The 16,076-nt window shown below is 50.9% G+C and overlaps 2 protein-coding genes across 4 annotated transcripts in view; both read left to right on the forward strand.

Moving 5' to 3' along the window:
- Nucleotides 1-4,250, forward strand: part of CORO2A (coronin 2A) — a 45,430-nt gene extending 41,180 nt beyond the window's left edge. For all 3 annotated transcript variants that reach the window (XM_025888612.2, XM_073876678.1, XM_025888613.2), the window contains 5 exons: nucleotides 220-316; nucleotides 1,129-1,241; nucleotides 1,602-1,692; nucleotides 2,619-2,878; nucleotides 3,897-4,250. In XM_025888612.2, coding sequence (XP_025744397.1) covers nucleotides 220-316; nucleotides 1,129-1,241; nucleotides 1,602-1,692; nucleotides 2,619-2,878; nucleotides 3,897-4,028 — 693 coding nt within the window. In that variant the 3' untranslated portion in view covers nucleotides 4,029-4,250. The remainder of the gene's footprint in view (nucleotides 1-219; nucleotides 317-1,128; nucleotides 1,242-1,601; nucleotides 1,693-2,618; nucleotides 2,879-3,896) is intronic.
- A 4,048-nt stretch (nucleotides 4,251-8,298) lies between these two features.
- The window catches only part of TRIM14 (tripartite motif containing 14), a 33,564-nt gene continuing 25,786 nt past the window's right edge, over nucleotides 8,299-16,076 (forward strand). The window contains exons 1-2 of the mRNA XM_025888580.2: nucleotides 8,299-8,659; nucleotides 11,350-11,445. Coding sequence (XP_025744365.1) covers nucleotides 8,444-8,659; nucleotides 11,350-11,445 — 312 coding nt within the window. The 5' untranslated portion in view covers nucleotides 8,299-8,443. The remainder of the gene's footprint in view (nucleotides 8,660-11,349; nucleotides 11,446-16,076) is intronic.

Genomic DNA, 16,076 nt, shown 5'->3' on the forward strand with positions numbered 1-16,076 from the left:
TTGGAGGCACAGAGGGGGGCTTTGGGTCATGGTTGGGGCAATCGAGTGTTAAAATGAGGACCCCCTGCTGCTTTGATGACAGCTCCCTGGTGTTCTCTTGTGTGGAGTGGCTTTGCCAGTGCTTCTTTCGCTGTAACACTGGGTATCTGCTACATGGCCGCGGGGGCCAGGAGGGGGCCGATGGGAAGTGGCTCTGAGTTGTACCCTCCCCCTCCTCAGGGAGATGGAAACATCCGCTACTATGAGGTGAGCGCCGACAAACCTCACCTGAGCTACCTGACAGAATACCGCTCCCATAGCCCACAGAAGGGGATGGGTGAGTATGGAACACTGAGGCCACGTGGGGCCTGGGGAGACAGGACCGAGTCAGATGAGGGCCCCGCCCCGGAGGGGCCCCCATTCAAGAGGGCAGATGGAGGATCAACACTGACTCTATGGGAGCTCTAATGGAGGTGTGCAGGAGGTTCTCTGGGAGCAAGCAGCAGCAAGTCAAGGAAGGCTTTCCAGAGAAGGCAACACTTGAGGAGCCAAAAGGGGAGCAGAGCACAGCATGGGGAGAGAATGAAGGCGTTTCTAGGCCAAGGTGGAGCAGTTACAACAGTAGCCATGACATAAGAGAGACTGACCTAGGAGAGCCCCTGCTTTGAAAGTGTATCTGGGGATAAAAACAAAACAAAACAAGACACGTCTCCATGTTGTCTATAAGAAACCCACTTGAACATGAAGACACAGCTAGATTAAAGGCAAAGGGAAGGAGAAAGACACCATGCTAGCACTAATCAACAGAAAACAGGGGCAGGAGCTCTGTCCAGAGCAGCTCGGGCACAAGCTGAGGGGGTGGTGAGGGAGGGCCTTGAGCAGAGCACGCTTCCCCTAAAGTCTAGCTAAAATCACTGAAGTCCTTGGAGGTGAGGACCAAGTCTGATTACTTCAACCCCATTTTCCAAGCACAGGACCCAGCCCAGCGTAGGTATTTGCTCATGAACTGTCTGTAGAGGGAAGGGTGGTGGGAGGAGGGTGCTCTCTGCTCGTGCCCAGGTATGCAGTCTGGCTTTGCCACTCACCCTGGGTCCCTGTGACCCCAGCCCAGCCAGAACCTCTGAGCCCTCCTTGGCCATCTGCCCGCAGGTGTCATGCCAAAGAGAGGTCTCGACGTCACCTCCTGCGAGATCTTCCGCTTCTACAAGCTGATTACAAGCAAAGGCCTCATTGAGCCTATATCCATGATTGTACCCCGGCGGGTAAGGGTGGTGTGGCCATCTGTGAGGGAGGTGGGAACCCCTCCTGGAGAGGACAGGCCCTGGCACCTGGAGCCCGGAGCCCATGCCCCTGGGGTAGCAGCAAGGAGGCTGATGGCCACTTTTCAAGGGAAAGGCCTTTCTCATTGTCAGTGCAGTGTTGCTGGGAGCTAAGGGTCCCGAGTCCCACCCTATCTCTGCTCCTGAGTTGCTCTGTGACTTTGGGCATGTCCCTTTGCTCTCTGGGCCTTGGCTTCTTCAACTCCTAGGTGGGGAAAGCCTGGACCCCAGACCCCTGAGGGCCCTCCCATCTGGGTGGCCCCTCTGCCACCCCAGCCCTCACTGTGCTGGCTTTTCCTACAGTCGGAGTCTTATCAGGAGGACATCTACCCGCCCACGGCAGGCGCCTGGCCGTCCCTGACAGCCCAGGAGTGGCTCCGTGGCATGAATAAAGGTGAGGGGGGGCAGACAAAAGGCCCCGTGTGAACGTGAGGGGAAATGGGAGTGTGCAGTGGCCCCGGTAGCCGAGAGGCACGTGGCCTCTGGTTGTATTCTCCCATAACCCCAGCCAGCTGGTCCTTGACAGCCAGTCCCCAGAGGCTAGGACGGTTACGTACGGGTCAGAGAAGGCAGGGGTTGTCCCAAGTGTCAGGAAAGTCTTTCCAAATCGAGGGATTTTGCTTCATGGAAAACTTCTTGAACCTCCAGGCTGTGCGGAGTGAGTGGGTAGTCACAGCTGGGTGCCTTTGCCCATCCCCCCCTCCGCCCACCTTTTCAGTTACTTTTCGACCTAAGAGACCCTCTAGGCCGCAGCTCCCCACTGCCCGCCCCCGCCCCAGGCCCTTGTCCCGTGTGCCGATGCCCTCCTGGTCCTGTCCACCTAAGGGCCAGCCCAGGGGAAGGAACGTGTGCTCCTCGGCCCCACGCCGGTGGCTGTCCCTGTGGCTGGGACCTCCCGCTCCTTCTGCCTCCCCTTTGCGTAACACTTGGTCTGCTCCTCTCTGGGCCTCTTGCCTCTTCTGTGACTGATACCTTGCCTCCCCTGCTTCTCAGGGTTGGGGGGAGGATTCATGAACTGGTAGACGGCGGAGCGCAGTGCGTGTGGGACTGTCCCTACAAAGCAAGGACGAGGCTCCACTGGAGGCATTTGCCGTGTTTGGGGGCTGCTCCAGGGCGTGCACTCTGCTGCCCCTGCAAACCAGGCCTCGCTTCGATAATCACATGAGTGTGTGTTTGCACTCTGGCTGCCCTGGTGTGCGGGCTGGTTCCCGTCTGCATGTGGCCAGAGTTCCACTCCTGTCCCGAGGCTCGGTGCCTGTGTGTGTCAGCATCTGCTCGTGAGCACTCAGGCCTCACACAGCCCTTTGCTTCCCCTCCCAGAGCCAGTCATGGTGTCCCTGAGGCCCTGCTCTGAGCTGCTGAGCCCTGAGCTGCTGCTCCCAGAGAGACCCCCATCCGTCTCCACGGCCCCCTCCAACCAAACAGAGAAGGTGGTTGTAGAAGATGGCCGGAGATCCTTCTCCCTGCCAGAGGAGAAGGCGCCCAGGCAGGCAGCAGCAGAACGCAGGCCGGAAGAGAAGACAGCTCGGCTCACAAACGGCTTTGACATGGAGTGTCCCCCACCAAAGACAGAGAACGAGGTGTGAACGAGGAGGGTGGTGCCTGCCCTGGGATGGTGGGGAGAAAAGGAGGGGTGACAACAACCAGCGGTGGGGCCTGGCCTGGCCGCTTGCCTCACTCTGTGACTTCATTCACCAAACAGGCAGTGAGCGCTGTATGTCTGCCAAGATGGCGGGTTTACATCCAGGTGGTGGAAAACCATCTACAAGATGCAGAGGGTTTGATTTGGTATTAGGGTCCCTCCCAGTTCTGACCCTAGGATTATCTGTTTCAGAGTCGACATTTGTTAAGTGCCGACCACGTGCCAGGTCCTGTGGTGGGCACTGTGGTATGTCACCTGACTGAATTCGTTCCCCATCCCTGGGAGTCAGTATGGAGTGGCTAAAAACACAGGGGCTGGCATCTCACAGAGGAGTTCTGAGCCTGCCCCTGCTGAGCATCCATGACAGGAGGACCTCAGAGCCAGGGGCCGGATCTTTCTTAGCTTCAGTTTCCACAGTGGCACGGATGGGGGTGGGGGGCGATGCTAACACTACCCCCCTCGTAGGGGTGTGGTGAGCATGCAGTGGCTTCTCGAACATCCTTAGGGGGAGCGCCCAGCGTCTGCTCCGATTCTCTACAGCGCAGCAGTGATGCTAATGCCCAGGTTCATCTTCTGACCCCGAGTTCCTAGAGGAGGAAATTGAAACTCAGAGAGGATGAGTAACTTGCCTTGAGGTCACATAGTTTAGCTAGTTTAGTGGTGAAAACTCCAGTCTCCAGACTTCAGGGCCAAGCGCCCTTTCCTCTAGTCCACAGGGGATCTAAGGAGGCAAAGAAAGGTCTGAAACATCGAGTTGTCTAAAATTTCCGTTTAGTGGGTGAAGAAAAGGGTTTATAAAGGCCCGTTCAGTGCTTGCTCCCTCGAGCCTCAGCCATGTTCATCGCCTCCACCTTTCTGTGTGAAAAGGGGGCAAAGTTTGGTCCTTTCTGCTGGTGTTCTGACCCCTCACATCCTGGGACATGGAGTGATCACTCCCTCTGTTTGTGCTTTCCCAGCTGCTGCAGATGTTCTATCGACAACAGGAGGAGATCCGAAGACTCCGGGAGTTGTTGACCCAGCGTGAGGTGCAGGCCAAACAGTTGGAACTGGAGGTCAAAAACTCGCGGATGGGCTCAGAGAGGTTCTGAGCAGAGACCTCTGCCCTCCCCACCCTCAGGGACACCACTTGGCTCCATGGGGAGGTCCAGAACCAAACCACAAGTCCCCCAAGAACAACCACTATTTCTATATTTTTTACCAGAAAACGAAAACTCGCGGTTGCTGAAAGATTCTAGTGGGAGGGATGTGGTGCCGTTTTTCTATTTGCCTTCTCAAAACAAGTGTCTGAAGTGACTCTTTGTAGACAGTAACTTGCCTTCTGTTTAATTTTGTGTTTAAGGGTCCACGATGAGCTATAACTTCTCAAGGGAAAGAATAAAGTTAGAGCTGGAAGGACCTAAGAGGGGAAGCTGCCTGTGATTTTTGGACTGTGGTCCACAGAATGGGAGGAAGCCTAAGCAGGAGGGCTGTGCCCCCCCTCCAGCCTGCTTCAACCAGACAGTTCCCTTTCTTTCTGATTTATATATTGGCTTCTGTGGAATAAGTAATTCTGCTTCTGAAACAATCTTTAGAAGTTTGAAAAACAGTGATCTGGCCCAACTTCCTCATTTTACAGGTGGGGAAACTGAGGCTCAGAGAGAAGTGATCAAGGTCCGCAGAGGGTTCATGGCAGGGCTGGGTCAAGCCTCTGGTCTGCTAGGTCTGTCTTTCTGCTGTTTCTGGTCTGATGCAGCTCTCAGCCCACAGGGCAGGAATCCGTTTATTCTGGCCTCGGCTGTGCCCCTGATTTGTGCAGTGACCTCTTACAAGTCCTTCCCTCTCTGGTCTCAGTTTCTCCAACTGAACCTGGGGGACCCTGGGGTGTGCTGCCCTCTACAGGGTCTGCCACCTGAGATGAGAAACCTTGGCCTCGACCTAAGGAAAACTACCGAGAGGGTGATGATCAGGGTCTGCTGTAGGAACTCCCAAGACATTGGTGAATGGGCAGAGGAGATTTAACTGCGGGGAAATAAGTCAAACTTTGGCCCAATGCTAGAACATAGATAGGAGGCTCCCACACCATCCTCTCTTCAACCAGAATCAGCCAAGTATGGGCAGACACCATCCCTTATGTGGGGGAGGAGACATCAGAGTGGTTCCCATGACCGCGGACTGCCACCCCCAAAGTCCTCAGGCCACAGAGCCTGCCCGCTTCAGGAGGATATAGGCAGATTTTGGTCCAGGAGGTAGGGAGCCCCAGCACTGCAGGATGCCAGCAGAGCCCCATGGCCACCCACTTCTGGAGAGGGATGACTGCACTAGGCAAGGGAGTAGGGCCGGATGACCCTGAAGTTCCCTTCTAGCCTGAGAGTTTTTATATGTCCCGCCTTTGGGAGTCCGTGTTCTGAGCCCGTTCGTAAGGTTCTTTCTCAGTGGTCAGTACAGCAGTCTAGCTCGAGATGGAGAATGTTGGAAATTAAATGTACCCCCTCCTTACCGAGGAGGTGCAGGCGATGGGGTTTTGCCCACTGCACAGGGCAGTCCTGGAGCTAAGATGGGGACTGAGGAGGCCACCTAACCTGGTGGGTTTCAATGCAGGCTGTACATGAGAGTTCTCTTAGCAGGGTTCGGGAAATACAGATGCCCCATCCCAACCCCAGACCAGTTGAAGCTGCGTCTCCAGAGTAGGGCCTGGCTTTGTGTGTGTTGTTATAAGTTCCCAGGTATTCTGCAGTACAGCGAGGATGGAGAGCCGCTGGGCTAGCCCATCTGTACGTAACTGCAGTAGAGACGAGGACAGTGAGCCTCAGACAGGCTCCGGGACTCCAACTCCATCCTCTAAGTCCAGGTTGGAAGCGTTGTCCCATGTCTCTCTGGGACCCCTGGCTACAACTCAATGAGGGCTCTCGACCCCTGAGTACCCCCTCCCCTAGCCATGGTTCTGACCCATTGTCTGCCTACACATGCCAGACACTCTCATCCCTATCTTGTTGACTTGGTCACTGGGGCTCACCAAGGCCAAATCCCAGGGGTTGTGAGGGAACAGAGCTCCCCTGGATGGGCTTCCCGGGCACACCCAGCTCTAATTCTAACATGGGCCAGGCAGGCATCATCCCCCTGGTCAGAATAATGACACTATCCCCATGTCATTCTCAGAGAATGAAGAAGTATCCCTCCCACCGGCACTGGCTGCAAACAGGAGGGGGAGCTGAGTCTGGGGAGCGTCCCGAATGCCTCCTCTGCACAGAACCTTCTTGAGCTGTCCCTACCCCTTAAGGGACCCAGACCTCATGCTTAAAAACAATGTGAAGGCATCTGTGAACAAACTTTTTTGGGTTTGCTTTTTTTTTTTTTTAACTAGAATAAATTATTTAAATTATTTCACAGCAAGGGAGAGGGATAGGTAATTTTTATCAAATATTTTTTTAAGCCATTTTTTAAAATTGCGTTTTTGTTTATGTTCCTGACTGATGAAGTAGAAGTTGCCCAGCATCTGTAGGGCCAGGCCGGCACACTCAGGACAAGCAGAATGTGCACTCATCTCTTTACTCCATACTCTGGGAGCCCCCTGACTGTTGACTCAGGAGCTTTCTGAGAATGAAGACAGCACTGGAAGATGAGCACTGGGGCATATCCACCTTAGCTCTACAATGAATGTTCTTCCTGGAACTAAATTTAAGATTGTATCATAGAGGGAAGAAGGAAATCAAAAATAGATCTATGCTTTTAATATGAAACCGTGCCTGAAACAGTTTGTTGTAATGTTTCTGAACTTCCTTTTACCTTTGTAAAAAAAATAAATAAATAAGAAATAAAAGTGAAAATAAATAGATGTGAAATCATACAATGGAAAGAATGTAACAAAATAATAACATCTGCCTAGAGATTTTAATACCTGGAGCTTTCCTTTTCTTGATTTGTTACACAAATACCAATTAAGTATCTACTTGTTTGGGCCAGAGACCAGGCTGGGAAACAGATAAAACAGACTTGGTCCCTGCCCTCTGAAGTTTTCAGTCATGGTTGGAAGGAAGAGGAGGGCCAGGATGGGGGAAGTGTGGGCTGCTCTGGGAGAGAAGCAAGGAAGGCTTCCTGGAGGAGGCCATATTTAGGCCTGAAGGATAAATAGAAGTAGGCAGGGCAAAGGGTATTTGGGGAAGAGAGGTCCCAAGAAGAGAAAACTGCCTATTCCCTGGTCTGGAAACAAAAGGTAGAGAGCATAGACAGGGCAGGGATCAAAGGTATTAAGAGCCAAGGATAGGAACTGAGAATTTTTTTTCCATCTTTATTGAGATAACAATTGACAAAAGTTGTATATATTTAGATGGTACATGATTTTTAAAGGTATACGATGTGATGATTTAATATATGTATACCTTGTGAAATGATTACCACCATCAAGTTAATTAACACATCTGTTATCTCACATAGTGTGTGGTGAGAACACTTGAGATCTACACGCAGAAAATTTCAAGTATACAGTATAGTATTATTAACTATAGTCACCAGGCTGTACCTTAGATCCCCAGAACTAAGGCAGCTTACAACTAAAAGTTTGTACCCTTTACCCCACCCCCAAAGCCCCGGGCAACCACCATTCCACTCTGTTGCTAGGAGTTCAACTGTTTTTTTGTTTCTTTGGATTCCACATAGAAGTGAAACTAAACAGTATTTGTTTTTCTCTGCCTGGCCTATTTCACTGAGCATAAAGTCTTCCAAGCTCATCCATGTGGCAAAGGGCAGGATTTCCTTTTTTAGGTCTGAATAACATTTCACCGTATATACGCACAGCACATCTTTATCCATTAATTCCTGGAAGGACACTGGTTGTTTCCACGTCTTGGCTATTGTGAATAATGCTGCAGTGCACCCAGGAGTGCAGATATCGCTTCCAGATACTGACTTCATAATCTTCCCATATATACCCAGAAGGGAGATTGCTGATCATGGGGTAGTTCCATTTTTCATTTTTTGAGGAAACTCGATAGTGCTTCTCATGTTGGCTGTAGTAATTTACATTTGGTGGACGCGGAGACAGCCTGGGGCAATCAGAGTTTCCAGAGTGATTCTGACAGTTGTGGGAATGGTGATTTCTCCTGGGGAAAGGGCAGAGAGAATCAAGGGGAAGTGGAAGGTGTCGGTAATGCACACCACCGGGGGAGGCCACAGCCGACAGGGCTTGCGGTTGCCCGAGCGTGACTGGACTCGCAAGACTGGGCGGGGAAGCCCACCTCCTTTAAGGCTGCCCACCGGGAGCGAGCCCCACTTCGGCTGCGGCCACCTCCGAGCCGCTAGGCTGGGCCTGAGCCCTCCGCGCCGCGGAAGCTGCCAGGGCGGGTGGGGCGGGCGCGCAGCCCGCGGGGCAACATGGCGCCAAGACGGCAGCTACTCCCGGCCGGGCGCGCGCAGCCATCCTTCCTGCGGGAGCTGGGCCGGCCCGGGGCCGCCCCGCCCCACCGCCCAGCCTTCGATTCTCCGCGGGAGCCCCTCCCCCGCACCGCGGCCGCCCGAACCCGAGGGTTGAATGGCGGGCGCAGGGGCGCAGAGCGGGACACCTGGGGAGCCGGGCCCCGCGGAGCGCGAGGACGCGAGCGGCTGGCGCTGCCCGGAGCACGGCGACCGCGTGGCCGAGCTCTTCTGTCGCAGCTGCCGCCGCTGCGTCTGCGCGCTCTGCCCGGTGCTGGGCGCGCACCGCGGCCACCCGGTCGGCCTGGCGCTGGAGGAGGCGGTGCACGTGCAGGTGGGTTACGCGGGCGGCGCGCGGGGGGCGCAACGGCCGGGGAGGGGCGTGCCGGGTCGGCGGCCAGGTCAAGCTTCAGAGGAGGTGGGATTGGGAGAACTTGGCAGTCCCGGCTGATACGCACATGTCCTTGACCTCGTCCACCACGGCGGGTCCACCACACTGCCCTTGGGTTGGAAGAAGGTCTGCCCCCCCCCTTTTTGTTTTAAAGATTTTATTTATTTATTTGACAGAGAGAGACACAGCGAGAGAGGGAACACAAGCAGGGGGAGTGGGAGAGGGAGCAGGAGGCTTCCAGCCGAGCAGGGAGCCCGACGTGGGACTCGATTCCAGGACTCTGGGGTCATGACCTGAGCCGAAGGCAGAGGCTTAACGACTGAGCCACCCAGGCGCCCCAGGTCTGCCCTTTAACGCAGATGAAAAGCCACCCAGATATCTCTGGTTTTCTCTCCTGGAGTTCACAGGCGGGGGCTGGGGAGTGCTTGACTGCCTGCCCTAGGAGGGGCCTCCAGCCACCCACTCCACCCTTCCCCTCCACCCTTCCCCTCTGTGCCAGTTCCTGTTCCACGCATTTAACAGCCTGTGGGGAGCTGTGACAGCCATTTTATTGATAAGTAAAGGAAGATTCTGGAAGCTGAGGCTGGCTTTGACCCCAGGACTCCACAGCTGGATTGCCCCCACTGGCCCATTCTCACCTTGGAGCCCTCACCCGTGCGGAATCCTAATAGTGGTCAGGGGCTCTAGACTTTTGTTCCAGCCTTGGGGACAACTTGTTCTGTGGCTCTGGTCAAATCTGCCTGCCTCCCTGGGATAGGCAGGCCTTCCTGTCTCTGACAGATGGAGAGTCTACCACTTCCTCCTCCAAGAAGTCTTCTGTGATTAATGACCTTTCTCTTCACATTGTGACAACCTTGGAGCTCCAGGATGAAAATGGGCCCTGTGGGGGCTGGTCCAGTTGGTGGAGTCCTGGGTTTCAGGCCTGCCTCTGCCTCCAAGGTCTTCCTTTTCTTATCTATATAATGGTTGTAATAATAATAGCTCCTCAGAGGCTGTCTCCAGAGTTAACATGGCTGCTTTCCAGAGATAGGGCTTGGGTGTCTCACGGGCAGGTCCACCCACCTACCTACCTACCTATGAACTCATTTTGTGTTCACACATCAACCCACTCACCTGTTTATCCATCGTCCTTCCATCCACTCATCAAACATCCATTCAGCACATACCTTGTGCCATGAACTAAGGAATAGATCAATTCTTCCCTCATCTGGAGGAGTTCCCTGGCTGGTGGGGTGAGAACAGATGGTGACAATACGGTGTGGTAAGTATTGTGATTGGGAAGCCGGAGAGAAGACAATGTGAAGTAGGAAGAGGGAGCCCAGGAAGACTTCCTGGAGGAGTGCCAATGGAACTGTCCTTGAAGGCTGAGTAGGATTTTACCAGGTAGCATTGACAGGAGAAGCGTCCTGGGACTGGAAGGTCCAGGCACCAGGAGGCTGGGCTATCTGTGGGTGACGGACAGCAGCTAGACTTGAAGGCTTAGAAATCACAGTGGGGTAAGGATGTGCTCCTGGAACCTGAGGCTGTGGCTTGTATTTCGGTTACCCATCGTGTCTCCATCCCCACCCACTACCTAGAACACAGCTGCACACAGCAGCAAATGCTTGTTGGATGTTACAATGACAGTAAGAACTCTGTCGAGTACTTAGTGCCTGCCAAGCACTGCACCCAGTGCTCTGTGTACTTCGCATTCTCTGTGGCGACGCTGTGGGGTTAGCTCCATGTTTATAGCTGAGGAAACAGGTTTAGAGCAGTGAAGTCACTCGCTCAGTTCCCATGAAAGGGGAACCAGGACTCAGATCTAGGAGGTCTCATGTGACTCTGGGGCTGGTGCTCCTCACAGCTTCCTGGGTGGCTCCAGCTGTCCACTCGAAGTTGGCAGCCCTTGGTCATTGTGTTCAATTGAGCAGATGCTTCTGGGTCACTCCCTGGTCCCTGGGGGCAGAGCCAGGAATGGAGCAGGTCTGCCCTCAGAAAGCTTTCAGTTGGCTGGGCAGCTAGACCTGGGCCCCGCAGCTGAGTGTAAGGCCAGCTATAAGAAGGTCCAGATAGAGGTGGGGTCAGACCTGTGGGGAAGAGGGTCGCAGAGCACACCTGTGGAAAAATGGCAGTCACAAAACAGAGATATGGAAGGGAGTCATTTCAGGTGGGAGAGAGATGGGAGCATGAACCCCCACAGATCTCACACATGCAGGTCTTCTGAACCCCAGTTCAGGCCAAAGGGCCACAGGCTCCCTGGAATGTACATTCCACGAGGGCAGCCCCTATGACAGGGCCTGGCACATAGTAGGTGCTCAGTTAATACTGACTCTATAAGTGAATGCTCTTCCCCCGTCCCCAAGCAGTTTGCCTTAAGATCCTATTTGAGAAAATCAGGTCATAAGTAGGATTGTAGAAACAAGGGAGGGGGCATCAAGGTTTGAAGAATATCTGACGTGGGCCTCTGAGGATCAGAGGGACTCTAGTTCTAGCTCATCCTCCAGTTTGCCCCGGGACTCTGGGCCCAGTCATCTCATCTTTTGAGTCTCAGATACCTCAACTGAAGCAAAATACAGGGGTGGGAGATGACCCCCGGGGTGGCTTGTTATCTCAGGAGTCACAGTATTAATTTTTTCTAACTCCTTCACATACAGAAACTCACCCAAGAATGTTTAAAGCAGTTGGAAGCCAAGAAGCACCAGCAAGTTGGCAACATAACCCAAATAGAAGACGCTGCTGAGAAGCTCAAGGCAAGTGGACATTTCTTCCTTATTCTAGTTGAGATGTCCACACTTTCCCTCAGACACAAGGCTCTCCTCAGTGTGGAGCCAAGGGAAAATAAAAACCTCAAAGGGGCAGATCCGGTTTGGTGGGGCTTGGGACTTCCGAAATTTAGGGGGGTTCTTTTGAAGAAAACACAAAATTAGGTGTAAGACCATAAAGGGGCCGGGCCAGAGAGGAGCCTGAAGCTTCTGTGTTGTTAGCTTCGTGTGGATCTACCTCTGCCCAACGCCCTAGTCTTGCCCCACAGCGCCTCACAAAATGGAGGAACAGTCTTTCCTGCCACCACCGCCAAGGCCATTCTCTTAGAGGGACTAGTTGTCCATCCCCTGCACCCCAAGTCACCTTAAACAAAGGAAAATGCAGCGTAAAGAACGTGCAGATAGCTCTTTGGGTGTCACTGCTTTGTTGAAAGAACATAAATATGGTATAAGTATATTTCCATAAGTGAGTACTTCCTTCAGGCTTCTCCTTTCATAGCATTGTTTATTTAAATGGACTCTGTTGTGGGCTTGAAATGGGAAGCTGGGACTGATGTTATCGTGAGCTGCCATTTGACTCTAAAAAAGTTGTTCTGGGTCGTCTTTTGGACCTTTTCTGTGAACTGAGCTGGTCCCTTGCCCTCTCAGCCTCGGCTGCCCCCTCCTCGAAATGGGGGCTGGGGTGGGATGCCCTCCCAGCGACTCTCCCCCTGAGGGCTCTGTGAAACCTGGACCGACCCCCACAGTCAGGCAGAGAGACTGGCTCTGGCCGTGGGAGTAGCTGGGACCCAGGACGTCCTGAGGCCAGGCCTGCAGCAGAGTGGAGATGCCGAGGCCCAGGCCAGGCCATGGCGTTGGCTGCCTGTTGGCCCAACATGCGTGGTCTGTGACTGCATGCCCCAGCGTGCTGGGGACAGTTGTGGTTTACACCTGTGGCCCCAGCTGCATTATTAATAGTATCCCTCATGTCGCCAAGAACATTTCTCGGGGGCTCAGGCAAATACATCTATTTGAAAAGATTCGGGAAGGGATGGGGGAGGTGCTTTGGGCCGCTCAGCCAGAAGAACAGAATCCGGGTATGGAGTCACTGTCTGCAAACCTCTCGGCAGATATAGTTTGGGGGCCCCCAAGGAAAGAATTAGGACTCGTGTGCAGAGCCTAAGGGGATACATTTAAGAAATGGGATTTTCTTTCTTTGAACCTTTTCCCCAACTTTTAAACTTTTATTTTGAAATAATTACAGATTCACAGGATGTTGCAGGGGTAGAACAGAGAAGTGTACCTTTCCCCTAGCTTGCCCCAAGGGTTAGATCTTCCCTAACTCCACTGCGACATCAAAACCAGAATTGACAGGGTGTGTGTATATAGTTCTGTGTCCATTTCTCATACTGGTAGATTCGGGTAATAGCAACCAAAATACAGAACAATTCCATCACTGCCAAGATCTACCTCAGGCAACACCTTTATAGTCACCCCCCCCCACAACAATCTCTAACTCCAGGCAATCACTAATCCGTTCTCCATCTCTATAATTACGGCATTTAAGAATGTCATAAAAATGGAATCATGTGGTGTATGACCTTTGAAATATTTTTCACTCAACATAATGCCCTCGAGATCCATCCAGGTTGTTTTGTCTGTCAGTAGTTCATTCCTTCGTATTGCTGAATAATATCCCAGCCATCCAGTAGTACACACATGCTGCTTTTTTTTTTTTTTTTTAACTTGAACCTTTCATCTATGTTAGGACATTTTAGTTGTTTCCAGTTTGGGGCTATCACAAACAAAGCCGCTTTGAGCAATTGTGTACAGGTTTTTGTGTGGACGTAGTTTTCATTTCTCTGGGATAAATGCCGAGTGCTGGTTCAGGGTCCTATGGAGCTTGTATGTTTAGCTTTTTGAGAAACTGCCAAAACAATGGTGCAGAGCGGCCGTGTCATCTTACGTCCCCACCAGCCGCGATGAGAGATCCGGTTTCCGCTCTTGCTGGCCCACATGCAGTATTTGCACAGGTTTGTATTTTAGCCGTTCTGGCAGGTGCGCAGTGGTCCTCATTTGCATTTCCCCAGCGGCTGGTGATGCTGAACACCTTTTCGTGTGCTTATTGGCCGCCTATCTGTCCTTTTTGGTGAGAGGTCTCCTCTTCATGTTTTTTTACCACTTCCAGATTGGTTTGTCTGTTTTTTGTTTTTGTTTTTTTTTTTTTACTGCTGAGTTTGGAGAGTTGTCTGTCTACGCTAGATAGGAGTCCTTTGTCAGGTATGTGGCTTACGAATATTTTCTCCCCGTCTGGGGTTTGACATGTCATTGTTTTCACAGGGGCTTTTGCAGAGTGAAAGTTTTTAATTTCAAAGAAGTTCAGTTTATCCATTTTTTTTCTTTTATGGATTGTGCCCTTGGTGTCATGACTGAGAGCTCTTTGCCTAGCCCTAGATCCCAAAGATTCCCCTTTTTTTTTTTTCTAAAAGTTTTATAATTTTACATTTTACATTGAAGTCCATGATTCTTGTTGAGTTACTTTTTTGTATCAGGTGTGAGATTTAGCTCAAGTTTTGTTTTGTTTTTTTTCCCTTATGGATATCCAGTTGCTCCAACACCATTTGTTGAATTGCTTTTGTTGGAAATCAGTTGGCCGTACTTGGGTGGGGCTATTTCTGGGTTCTCTGTTCCGTTGCATCGATCTATGAGTCTCTCCCTCTACCATTATCACATGGTCTTGATTGTTAGAGGTGAGAATAAGTCCTGAAATAACTGATGCCTCCCACTATATTCGTTTTCAAAATCCTTTTAGCTGTTCTGGTTCCTTTGCCTTTCCATTTAAATTTTAGAAGGATCTTGTCTATAATCTCTACTACTTTGTTGGGATTTGGGAAGGATTGTATTCAGCATGTAAGAAGTGACATCTTTACAATGTTATCTTCCCATCCGTGAATGTATATCTCTTCATTTATTTAGATTTTTGTTTTCTTCCGTCAGCATTTTGAAGTTTTCAGCATACAGATCCTGCACACGGTTTATTAGACTTACAGTTCAGTGACCCTCAGAAGGTACTAAGAAGAACGAAATCAGCGGTCAGCATTTTAAAGCTGGGACTGATTGGTTGGTTGGTTGGTTGATCTGTAGAAAAATTTAAATATAGAAAAGTAGGAAGATGTGGCTGTCGTAGGCCTGCACTCCCACATGGGAGCCGTCGGACCTGAGTAGTAGACACCCCCACAGGAAGGATACCTATGTCCAGGTCTCCCAGCCCTCACCTGATCACCTCCCTCACTGTTACCAGCCTGGCTCCTGCGGGCATTTATGTTTCCATTCCTGGTCAAGAAACAGAGATTTAAAAATTCAGCCATACCCCTTCTCGGATCTTTCATTTGCAAATATCTTCTCCCATTCGGGAGGTTGCCTTTTGGTTTTATTGTTTCCTTTGCTGTGCAAAAGCTTTTTATTTTGATGTAGTCCCAGCAGATTATTTTTGCTTTTGTTTCCTTCACCTTATGAGACATATCTAGAAAAATGTTGCTACAGCTGATGTTAAGAGAAATCACTGCTTGTGCTCTCTTCTAGGATTTTTCTGGTTTCAGGTCTTTAACATTTAGGTCTTTAATCCATTTTGATTTTACTTTTGTGTATGATATAACAAAGTGGTCCAGTTTCATTCTTTGTCACAAAGCTGTCCAGTTTTCCCAACACCATTTGTTGAAGAGACTGTTTTTTTCCCATTGCATGCATATTCTTGCCTCCTTTGTCTTAGATTAATTAACCATATAGTTGTGGGTTTATTTCTGGGCTCTCTATTCTGTTCCACTGATCTATGTGTCTGTTTTTGTGCCAGTACCATACTGTTTTCATCACTACAGCTTTATAGATTATCTTGAAATCTGGGATTGTGATACCTCCAGTTTTATTCCTTTTCCAAAATTTTGTTGGCTCTTTGAGGTCTTTTGTGGTTCCATTCAAATACATAAAGAACTTATACAACTCAACCCCCCAAAAAACAAAAAATCCAATTAAAAGTGGGCAGAAGACAGGGGTGCCTGGGTGGTACAGTTGGTTAAGCGTCCGACTCTTGGTTTCTGCTCAGGTCATGATCTCAAGGTCATGAGATGAAGCCCTGCATCAGGCTCTGCACTCAGCAGGGAGTCTGCTTGAAGATTCTCTCCTTCTGTCCCTCCCCACGGTCCTGTATGCACATGTGCTCTCTCTCTCTCTTCCAAATAAATAAATAAATCTTTTTTTAAAAAGTGGGCAGAAGACAAACAGGCATTTCTCCATAGAAGACATCCACATGATCAACAGACACATGAAAAGATGCTCAACATCACTACCCATCACGAAAATGCAAATCAAAACCGCAACGAAGGGCACCTGGGTGCTCAGTCGGTAGAGCATCCAACTCTTAATCTCAGGGTCATGAGTTTGAGGCCCGCATTGACTGTGGAGCCTACTTAAAAAAAAAAAAAAGAAAAAGAAAACCCACAATGAGATACCATCTCACACCCATCAGAATGGCTTAAATCAAAAACACAAGAAACAGTAAGTGTTAGTGAGGATATGGAGGAAAAGGAACAAACTGGTGCAGCCACTGTGGGAGACAGTGTGGGGGCTCCTCAAAAAATTAAAAA

This window comes from Callorhinus ursinus, unplaced genomic scaffold, assembly GCF_003265705.2.
Source record: "Callorhinus ursinus isolate GAN/ISIS: 27379988/994484 unplaced genomic scaffold, GSC_fseal_2.0 scaffold24, whole genome shotgun sequence".
Taxonomy (NCBI): domain Eukaryota; kingdom Metazoa; phylum Chordata; class Mammalia; order Carnivora; family Otariidae; genus Callorhinus; species Callorhinus ursinus.